Here is an 11,422-nt window from a genome sequence, read left to right as displayed (position 1 = left end):
CTGAACTAATGGCCAAAATATTTGTGTTGGCTCATTCCTATGCTGGTGGATTCTCCCATCACTTGGCACATTCATTTTCAAATTTGGCAATATTTTGTAGGCCTATATGTTGTATTTGTATGTTTTGTTGGATGTTGTATATGGCGGCATTTGTTACAGCAAATGTTATTTAATTGTTTTGTAATAGGCGATGTGTCCTACCTCTGACAGACTGTTTGTAGCCTACTCTTCATGATGTTAGTGCCACCTAGAGCTATAGTGTTGAATAACCTGAAAAATAAACACTAATGTTGGACTATTCAGGGATGGGCAAAAATGACAAAATACAACACAAAATACAATTACAAAATACCATAAAGATCAATGTATGAAAATAAACAACAAAAATACAGAAATACATTTGCAAGTATCTGGCCAGAACAGCAACAACATTCTCAGGAACGGTTACAGAAACGTTTTACTTGCTGTGATATGTTTAAGCAATAATGCACAAGGGGGTGTGGTAGGACACAACCCTTAGCCGTGGTAAATTGGCCATATACCACAAACCCCCGAGGCACCTTATTGCGATTATAAACTGGTTACCAACGTAATTAGAGCAGTAAAAAGAAATGTTTTGTCATACCCATGGTATACGGTGTGATATACCACGGCTGTCAGCCAATCAGCATTCAGGGCTCAAACCACCTAGTTTATAATGTTGTTTATCTACCTTAGTTGAAGTAAGTCACTCTGGGTAAGAGTGTCTGCTAAATGACCATAATGTTACTGTATATGTGAAAATTAACATACCAAAATGAACTGCAAAGCATACTGGGTATTATTACTGGCATTGCTTCGGGGCAGAGCTCATTAGAATAATACTCAGATTGCGTTGCAATTGTTCATTTTTGCATATAGATCAGGGGAGGCTGGTGGGAAGAGCTATAGGAGACATGCTCATTGTAATGGCTGGAATGGAATACATGGAATTGAGTCAAACATGTGGTTTCCATATGTTTGATACGTTTAATGTATTTAATTCCAGCCATTACAATGAGCCCGTCCTTCTATAGCTCCCCCACCAGCCTCCTCTGATATACATGTATATTTAGTTCATTTAGCAGACGTTCTTATCACACCATAGTGCCATCAGACTTCTGATACCAATGCAGGGTGAAAGGGGTCACAAAATGGTTAAAATATATATATTTTTAAATACAAATTACAGCTCTCGAAAGTATCTTGTTACAAAATACATTGGAGTTCAGCCCAGTGTAATATAAATGACAAAATACTCAGAAGTAACTGAAATACCTAATTCAAATACATGTAACAGACATACTGCCCATCTCTGACTATGTGAGCAGTACTCCTCATAACAGTATCCAATGGTTAAATAAAATCCATAACTTTTTTGGTGCAGACATTTTGCTCACCTTTTCTCGTGGTGGCAGTAGCATAAATCGAACACATAGCAAGTTACAGTATACATGGGAAATATCACTTTTTAGTCGATGGTGTACAGTAATTAGAAAAAAGTAGCTACTTTGACCATCGATTGAAGATTAATGCTTAGAATTTTGTACAGGCGTTAACGAGGCAACTATGTTGGGTCCTCACAGCGTCAACGTTTACGTGAGTAAAGCACAGCGAGGAAGTAAAAGTGTGAGTATGCACACAATAAACATATGTCCCTTCCACATTAGTCCTGAATTTCTATATTTGTTTGTCTGAAAGTGAATGCGAGCACATCTAGCACGTTTTCAGTTTGCTAGCTTGTCAGGAAGCTAAGCAAACGGTTCCATAAATATACTTTTAGCTTGGGATTGCTAGACTTTTAGCTAACGGCTAACTTAGCTAAGTCAACTTTACCTGAAAGGAATAGGACTTATCATGTTGCAATAAAGGGCTCTGGCCTAGTCATATGTTACTGACATCTAAACTGCTCTGGCCTAACTAACCTAATGTGACTGAAATCTGTTTTGTTGTGCAGGTGAAGATGGGCCGCTCCTCCAAAGACAAACGGGATATCTACTACCGTCTTGCCAAGGAGGAGGGCTGGAGGGCCAGGAGCGCCTTCAAACTACTGCAGCTGGATGAGGAGTTTGGCCTGTTCAAAGGCAAGAAGGCCCCCTGGGTTAATTTTTCTGGCCATGGTTGTTTTACCCTAGGTCAACATCAGACATCAATGGCTTATGTTATTCAGTATGGCCGTTGTAAAATATAACATTATGTCAAAGGAAAGGAAAAAGGGAGATGAGTTTGATCATCCATTTCTGATGTTACTTGTCTATGACATTGACATCCATTTCTCCCTCCCAGGTGTAAAAAGGGCAGTCGACCTCTGTGCTGCCCCAGGCAGCTGGAGCCAGGTCCTGAGCCGTAAACTCAGGTTGGTTTCAATCTCTTTCCTTTCCTTGGCTCCCTAGTGGCGCAGTGGTCTAAGGCACTGCATCTCAGTGCCAAGAGGTGTCACTACAGTCCCTGGTTCGAATCCGGGCTGTATCACATCTGTCCATGATTGGGAGTCGCATAGAGCGGCGCACAATTGGCCCAGTGTCGTCCGGGGTAGGCCGTCATTGTAAATAAGAACTTGTTCTTAACTGACTTGCCTAGTTAAATAAATTCTACTCGAAGCATAGTTGGAATATTGTGCATAACACTAATATAGTGTGCATAACACTAATCTTGTAAATTTATCTGACGGTTTGACAGAGGAAAGGAGGAGAAGAGTGAAGAGGTAAAGATAGTGGCAGTGGACCTGCAGGCCATGGCTCCTCTCCCTGGGGTGACACAGATCCAGGGGGACATCACCAAGGTAACTGGGACATGTCTGTCCTGTCCCACATGGACTAATAGAGAAACTATTATACCAACACTATTCTGGAACACTGAATTCGTTGCAGTATTGGCCTGATTTCTTTCAGAGAAGGAAGTGCAAGTCATCAAGGGCAGAGGAAAGGGGATCAAATCAAATCAAATGTATTTGTCACATACACATGGTTAGCAGGTGTTAAAGCAAGTGTAGCGAAATGCTTGTGCTTCTAGTTCCGACCATGCAGTAATATCTAACAAGTTATCTACCAATTCCACAACAACTACCTTGTACACACAAGTGTAAAGGAATGAATACGAATATGTACATAAAAATATATAAATGAGTGATGGCTGAACGGCATAGGCAAGATTTAATAGATGGTATGGAGTACAGTATATACATATGAGATGAGTATTGTAGGGTATGAAAACATATAAAGCAGCATTGTTAAAGGTGGCTAGTGATACGTTACATCAGGATGGCAAGATGCAGTAGATGGTATAGAGTACAGTGACATCGGGTGGTGTAGGTGTCCTGGAGGGCAGGTAGTTTGCACCCGGTGATGCGTTGTGCAGACCTCACTACCCTCTGGAGAGCCTTCCGGTTATGGGCGGAGCAGCTGCCGTACCAGGCGGTGATACAGCCCGACAGGATGCTCTCGATTGTGCATCTAAAAGTTTGTGTGTTTTTTGGTGACAAGCCGAATTTCTTCAGCCTCCTGAGGTTGAAGAGGCGCTGCTGCATCTTCTTCACCACGCTGTCTGTGTAGGTGGACCATTTCAGTTTGTCCGTGATGTGTACGCCGAGGAACTTAAAACTCTCCACCCTCTCCACTACTGTCCCGTCAATGTAGATAGGGGCTGCTCTCTCTGCTGTTTCCTGAAGTCCACGATCATCTCTTTTGTTTTGTTGACATTGAGTGCGAGGTTATTTTCCTGACACCACACTCCGAGGGCCCTCACCTCCCTGTAGGCCGTCTCGTCGTTGTTGGTAATCAAGCCTACCACTGTAGTGTCGTCTGCAAACTTGATGATTGAGTTGGATAGTAAGTGTTTGGTTTGGAATGTAGACATTGTATGGATCAGGTTCTCAAACTGTATTTCAACAATGCTGGCGGGTCAAATATATCTATTGCTTTTAGATCTCCACTGCCCTGGAGATAATCAGGCATTTTGAAGGACAGCCTGCAGACCTGGTAGTGTGTGATGGAGCCCCAGACGGTGAGTGTGAGAGTGTTCTCTTCCCTCTGGTTTCAGTTTTGTTTGTGTCCTCTTGCATTTAGTTCCATACTCTTCTCTTAGTTGCCACTGTGGGGTTTGTTGTCTTTTCTTCATTGCACTATATGCGTATGGCTCTTCCTTATTGGTCATTTTCTGGCTTGTCTACATAGTGACAGGACTCCATGATGTGGATGAGTACATCCAAGCTCAGCTCCTATTGGCTGTGAGTATCACACTGCAACACTGTAATATTGAGTTGAATCCCAAATGGCTGATCAGTTATCTTTGTTTATCCTTTATAATCAATTTCTAAATATCCCGTCTCAGGCCCTAAACATTACAACACACGTCCTGAAACCTGGAGGAACATTTGTTGCAAAGGTAGGTTGTATGTTGGATGAGGACTTGTTTGTATTTATTAGGGATCCCCATTAATTACTGCCAAGGCAGCAGTTTCTCTTCCTGGGGTCCAAACACATTAAGGCACTTACATCAGACATAAAACAAAAGATAAAACAGTACATCATATAACATTATTACACCACTACATATTAGAGGTCGACCGATTAATCGCCATGATTGATTAATTAGGGCCGATTTCAAGTTTTCATAACAATCGGCAATCGACATTTTTGGATGCCGATTACTTGCGCTCCACGAGGAGACTGCGTGGCAGGCTGACCACCTGTTACACGAGTGCAGCAAGGAGCCACGGTAAGGTGCTAGCTAGCATTAAACTTATCTTGTAAAAAACAATCAATCTTCACATAATCACTAGTTAACTACACATGGTTGATTATATTACTAGGTTAACTAGCTCGTCCTGCGTTGCATATAATCAATGCGGTGCCTGTTAATTTATCATTGAATCACAGCCTACTTCGCCAAACGGGTGATGATTTAACAAAAGCGCAGTCGAGCAAAAAGCACATTCGTTGCACGAATGTACCTAACCATAAACATCAATGCCTTTCTTAAAATCAATACACAGAAGTATATTTTTTAAAACCTGTATATTTAGTTTTAAAAAATCATGTTAGCAGGCAATATTAACTAGGGAAATTGTGTCACTTCTCTTGCGTTCATTGCACGCAGAGTCAGGGTATATGCCACGGTTTGGGCCGACCTGGCTCGTTGCGGAACTAATTTGCCAGAATTTTACATAATTATGACATAACATTGAAGGTTGTGCAATGTAACAGCAATATTTAGACTTAGGGTTGCCACCCGTTCGATAAAATACGGAACGGTTCCGTATTTCACTGAAAGAATAAACGTTTTGTTTTCGAAATTATAGTTTCTGTATTTCACCATGTTAATGAACAAAGGCTCGTATTTCTGTGTTTGTTATATTATAATTAAGTCTCTGATTTGATATTTGATAGAGCAGTCTGACTGAGCGGTGGTAGGCAGCAGCAGGCTCGTAAGCATTCATTCAAACTTTACTGCATTTGCCAGCAGCTCTTAGCAATGCTTGAATCACAGCGGTGTTTATGACTTCAAGCCTATCAACTCCTGAGATTAGGCTGGCAATTCTAAAGTGCCTATTAGAACATCCAATAGTCAAAGGTATATGAAATACAAATGGTATAGAGAGAAATAGTCGACACGTCATAATTCCTATAAGAACTACAACCTAAAACTTCTTAACTGGGAATATTGAAGAACTGGGAATATTGAACCACCAGCTTTCATATGTTCTGAGCAAGGAACTTAAACGTTAGCTTTTTAACGTGGCACATATTGCACTTTTACTTTCTTCTCCATCACTCTTTTTGCATTATTTAAACCAAATTGAGCATGTTTCATTATTTATTTGAGACTAAATATATTTTATTTATATTTTATATTAAGTTAAAATAAGTGTTCATTCAGTATTGTTGCAATTGTCATTATTACAAATATATATTAATATATATACAAACCGGCCGATTAATCGGTATCGGAATTTTTGGTCATCCAATAATCAGTATCGGTGTTGAATAATCATAATCGGTCGACCTCTACTACATATCTACAATACAAAATGAATAATACCAACACTATTACAATGTATGTGTGTGTTGATGTAACAAGTTCTGCACTTATTTTTTTTAAATTGTGGAGGGAAATGAGCTAAGAAGCCTATGTCATGTGGAAGTTATCTTATGCTGTGGTTACTGTGTAGATATTCCGGGGAAGGACGTGACCCTCCTGTACTCCCAGCTTAAGATATTCTTCAGTAGTGTGACCTGTGCCAAGCCCCGGAGCAGCAGGAATTCCAGCATAGGTGAGCTGGAGACCACAGCTGACACTGGTCACACACCGGATCATAGATGGTTTCCATTCAAATGCCTGGTTTTGACCGAAGGGTTGAAGGATTAAGTAGGCGATGGGCTGCTTGAGACTAATATTAGTTTGTTTCTCTCACTTCTACAGAGGCATTTGTGATGTGTCAGAATTACTCTCCTCCAGTAGGATATGTGCCCAACATGTCCAATCCTCTACTGGATCACTCATATGGTAACAACACAGTAATGCTTTCTATGTTCCTCATGTTTCAACTCCATATAATACTGTCATGTTATACACTGGTACTCAAGTTGGTTTCTGTCTGTTTCAGATGTAGATTTTAACCAGCTGGAGGGACCGAACAGAATCATAGTTCCTTTCTTGGCCTGTGGAGACCTGAGTGCCTTTGACTCGGACCAGACCTACCCTCTCCAGGTATTTATATTCAGATACATGTCTCTGCTGATACATGTATTGTAGACCAATGTTTTTCTTTACTAGTCTCAAAGCTGTTACTCCATAGATAAGATACTTCATATTATGTCTGATCCCAATTAGTCGACTGGTCGATTGTTTGGTCGTTAGGCTGTTGGTCGACAGAGATTGTTTTAGTCGAGCAGTAACAAATATATACATACACACACTACCTTTCAAATGTTTGGGGTCACCTAGAAATGTCCTTGTTTTTTAAATAATATATATATTTGGTCCTTTAAAATAACATCAAATTTATGTTATTTTTTATTTTAACCCGCAAAACACCAGTCTCAACGTCAACAGTGAAGAGGCAACTCTGGGATGCTGGCCTTCTAGGCAGAGTTGCAAAGAAAAAGCCATATCTCAGACTGGCAAGTAATAAGAAAAGATTAAGATGGGCAAAAGAACACAGACATTGGACAGAGGAACTCTGCCTAGAAGGCCAGCATCCCGGAGTCGCCTCTTCTCGGTTCCCTCTAATGTACTTGTCCTCTTGCTCAGTTTTGCACCGGGGCCTCCCACTCCTCTTTCTATTCTGGTTAGTGCCAGTTTGCTCTGTTCTGTGAAGGGAGTAGTACACAGCGTTGTATGAGATCTTCAGTTTCTTGGCAGTTTCTTGGCAATTTCTTGCATGGAATAGCCTTCATTTCTCAGAACAAGAATAGACTGACGAGTTTCAGAAGAAAATGATTTGTTTCTGGCCATTTTGAGCCTGTAATCGAACCCACAAATGCTGATGCTCCAGATACACAACTAGTCTAAAGAAGGCCAGTTTTATTGCTTCTTTAATCATAACAGTTTTCAGCTGTGCTAACATAATTGCAAAATAGTTTTCGATTGGTCAATTAGCCTTTTAAAATGATAAACTTGGATTAGCTAACACAACGTGCCATTGGAACACAGGAGTGATGGTTGCTGATAATGAGCCTCTGTACGCCTATGTAGATATTGCATTAAAAATCAGCTGTTTCCAGCTACAATGTCTACACTGTATTTCTGATCAATTTGATGCTATTTTAATGTACAGAAAATGTGCCTTTCTTACAAAAACAAGGACATTTCTAAGTGACCCCCAAACGTTTGAACGGTAGTGTACATACATACATACAGTGGGGGAAAAAAGTATTTGATTCCCCTGCTGATTTTGTGCGTTTGCCCACTTACAAAGAAATGATCAGTCTATAATTTTAATGGTAGGTTTATTTGAACAGTGAGAGACAGAATAACAACAAAAAAATCCAGAAAAATGCATGTCAAATGTTATAAATTGATTTGCATTTTAATGAGGGAAATAAGTATTTGACCCCTCTGCAAAACATGACTTAGTACTTGGTGGCAAAACCCTTGTTGCCAATCACAGAGGTCAGATGTTTCTTGTAGTTGGCTACCAGGTTTGCACACATCTCAGGAGGGATTTTGTCCCACTCCTCTTTGCAGATCTTCTCCAAGTCATTAAGGTTTCAAGGCTGACGTTTGGCAACTCGAACCTTCAGCTCCCTCCACAGATTTTCTATGGGATTAAGGTCTGGAGACTAGCTAGGCCACTCCAGGACCTTAATGTGCTTCTTCTTGAGCCACTCCTTTGTTGCCTTGGCCGTGTGTTTTGGGTCATTGTCATGCTGGAATACCCATCCACGACCCATTTTCAATGCCCTGGCTGAGGGAAGGAGGTTCTCACCCAAGATTTGACGGTACATGGCCCCATCCATCGTCCCTTTGATGCGGTGAAGTTGTCCTGTCCCCTTAGCAGAAAAACACCCCCAAAGCATAATGTTTCCACCTCCATGTTTGATGGTGGGGATGGTGTTCTTGGGGTCATAGGCAGCATTCCTCCTCCTCCAAACACGGCGAGTTGAGTTGATGCCAAAGAGCTCCATTTTGGTCTCATCTGACCACAACACTTTCATCCAGTTGTCCTCTGAATCATTCAGATGTTCATTGGCAAACTTCAGACGGGCATGTATATGTGCTTTCTTGAGCAGGGGGACCTTGCGGGCACTGCAGGATTTCAGTCCTTCACGGTGTAGTGTGTTACCAATTGTTTTCTTGGTGACTATGGTCCAGCTGCCTTGAGATCATTGACAAGATCCTCCCGTGTAGTTCTGGGCTGATTCCTCACCGTTCTCATGATCATTACAACTCCATGAGGTGAGATCTTGCATGGAGCCCCAGGCCGAGGGAGATTGACAGTTCTTTTGTGTTTCTTCCATTTGCAAATAATTGCACCAAATGTTGTCACCTTCTCACCAAGCTGCTTGGCGATGGTCTTGTAGCCCATTCCAGCCTTGTGTAGGTCTACATTCTTGTCCCTGACATCCTTGGAGAGCTCTTTGGTCTTGGCCATGGTGGAGAGTTTGGAATCTGATTGATTAATTGCTTCTGTGGACAGGTGTCTTTTATACAGGTAACAAGCTGAGATTAGGAGCACTCCCTTTAAGAGTGTGCTCCTAATCTCAGCTCGTTACCTGTATAAAAGACACCTGGGAGCCAGAAATCTTTCTGATTGAGAGGGTGTCAAATACTTTTTTCCCTCATTAAAATGCAAATCAATTTATAACATTTTTGACATGTGTTTTTCTGGATTTTTTATTGTTATTCTGTCTTTCACTGTTCAAATAAACCTACCATTAAAATTATAGACTGATCATTTCTTTGTCAGTGGGCAAACGTACAAAATCAGCAGGGGATCAAATACTTTTTCCCTCACTGTATCACCAGTAGTACATTTACTGTTAATTCCTATAATTTCTAATCTACAATGTTTGTTACTTTGGTTACGTACATTTCTTTTAATGAAGGACGAAGCACGCATAGAAGTAGGCCTATAGCCTACCTGTGTCCATTTGGGGATCTGATAGTATTTCTGCTTATTGCACCACCCTTAATGACCTGTGGAGCTTCTCAAAGTAATGTTTTATTCACCTCAAACAGCAAGCAAACAATGTCTGTTTTTACATCCATTGAGAATTACAATAGTTCCTCAATGTATTTGAAAAAATCTTTCTCGCTCTCTCCCTTTCGATAACCACTCAGCGTGAAATTGAAAAATGCCATGCTCTGATCCAGTGGAAACGTCATAAAATAGGCTTCTTATCATTGTTGGACTTGGACTGAAATAGGTTCCGGTACTCATTTTGGGTGCTGGTACAGTTTATATTTAGGTGCAAGAGCTCCACAAAACGTTTGAGCTAATATTCTATAAGAGGAACAGGAGCTCAAGCAGTATACAATTTGAGGTGCTGTACTCAGCTCTGGTGAGTTCCTGCCCAAGTCAAGCACGGCTTCTTATCCCTTGTGCAAATCGCCTACAGCTGTGTCGGTCCCGAGCTCACTGACGCGGGAAACTGAGAGCCCAGAATATTTTCAGCCGGACCCAAGTTAATAGTTGATACAATGTTGCAGACAGGCCATGTGTAGCCAATGTGATTTATACGATTTTTTTTTTTTTCTGGATATTTTCTAGCTGCTATGTTTTTATTTGTTGGCTTTATTTAGGCTATTTTTAGATAGTTTGCAATAGAAGTAACTTTTTAGGGTATTTCACGAAAATGTGCATATGAACCATAACTCGCACGCAGATCGGTAGAAATTGTAAGATAAATTAGCATTCCACATGAGAAAGGTTGCAGACTCCCCGTGTAGCCTATTACCGGCAACTTCAGGAGAGTAATAGCAGAATCTTCGAAAGCCAGCAGGAGTTGGAGGTGAATAGTTGGTTCAGGTTAAGGTTTTTGTCTTCTGGTTATCTAGATCTCTGGCGCCCTCTTGGGGCATCAAACTAATCTTAAAGCATCAGACAAGCTCAATGAATCTAGTTGATTTTATTACAGGGTAGCAATCGATTGGTCGAAAGAACAGGCGACTTTCAGTCAACCAACATTTGTTTTTGTCAGAGACAGCCTTAGTTCATATTAAACTTTTGTGCTGTGCACATTAAACTTAATATAATTTTTCTTCATAGTTGGATGCCAGTAAGGAATACAAGTACACACCCCCCACCCAGCCCCCCATTCGCCCACCCTACCAGCAGGCCTGTCAACTACGCAAGAACAACCTATTGGCCAAGGAGGACTCCCCCTCTCTTCCATTGGATGAAGCCCTTTCAAATATGGACATTTCAACCAGTCAGGAAGAGTCATAGTGTGTTCAGTTTATTTAACGTTTTGCTACGTTGTGTGGCGGTTTGTACTGAACGACACGTTTACCCACAACGGAGCGCACAGTGCTTCAACGGTCTTTGTGGTATGTTTTCTCCCATTTGGTGGGAGGGTTGTGGCCTGATTAATATGGTTATGACCATTTGTAATTTCAAAACTTGTGCAGCACACCATACACAATCACCCTCTGGGCCACCATAATCACAACATTCTTCATCTGGTCGTTCAGAACAGCACCATGTCCATGGAACACTGAGCCCTGCTGAATGCGGCAATAGTTGTCTTCCCTAACAGAGAGAACTGGAATTTCATAGAGCAGAAAGAGAAAGAAAGAGGATATTTGGTTCAGAAAAGCCTTGAATGCAGAAAGACTGTGTATAGATTATTTTTGCCACATGTTTTACCAATCAATTTCAATTGTCATGTTATACTGTTATCGTGTTTTTATTCTGTATTTTCTGGTTTTACTTCTAAAATAAATAACATTTACTCCGGCA

General features: G+C 41.0%; 1 protein-coding gene across 1 annotated transcript; it reads left to right on the top strand.

Moving 5' to 3' along the window:
* Positions 1-1,421: 1,421 nt before the first annotated feature.
* On the top strand, positions 1,422-11,422 carry LOC106566467 (putative tRNA (cytidine(32)/guanosine(34)-2'-O)-methyltransferase). The gene is made up of 11 exons (XM_045691597.1): positions 1,422-1,647; positions 1,976-2,102; positions 2,305-2,374; positions 2,698-2,800; positions 3,942-4,020; positions 4,191-4,243; positions 4,348-4,405; positions 6,188-6,289; positions 6,439-6,522; positions 6,623-6,726; positions 10,730-11,422. Exons 1-11 carry the CDS (start codon positions 1,588-1,590, stop codon positions 10,907-10,909), a joined length of 1,020 nt encoding a protein of 339 aa, XP_045547553.1. The 5' UTR covers positions 1,422-1,587; the 3' UTR covers positions 10,910-11,422.

The sequence above is a fragment of the Salmo salar genome, chromosome ssa01 (assembly GCF_905237065.1).
Source record: "Salmo salar chromosome ssa01, Ssal_v3.1, whole genome shotgun sequence".
Lineage (NCBI taxonomy): Eukaryota > Metazoa > Chordata > Actinopteri > Salmoniformes > Salmonidae > Salmo > Salmo salar.
This window is presented reverse-complemented; position numbering and strand designations above follow the sequence as displayed.

What these genes read in the sequence shown, in the direction of transcription:
- LOC106566467 (XM_045691597.1), top strand. Translation starts at nt 1,588, where the DNA reads ATGTTGGGTCCTCACAGCGTCAACGTTTACGTGAGTAAAGCACAGCGA. An exon ending in TCCAGGGGGACATCACCAAG is followed by an intron (nt 2,801 to 3,941) that starts GTAACTGGGACA and finishes TATTGCTTTTAG; the next exon opens with ATCTCCACTGCCCTGGAGAT. An exon ending in AACATTTGTTGCAAAGGTAG is followed by an intron (nt 4,406 to 6,187) that starts GTTGTATGTTGG and finishes GTTACTGTGTAG; the next exon opens with ATATTCCGGGGAAGGACGTG.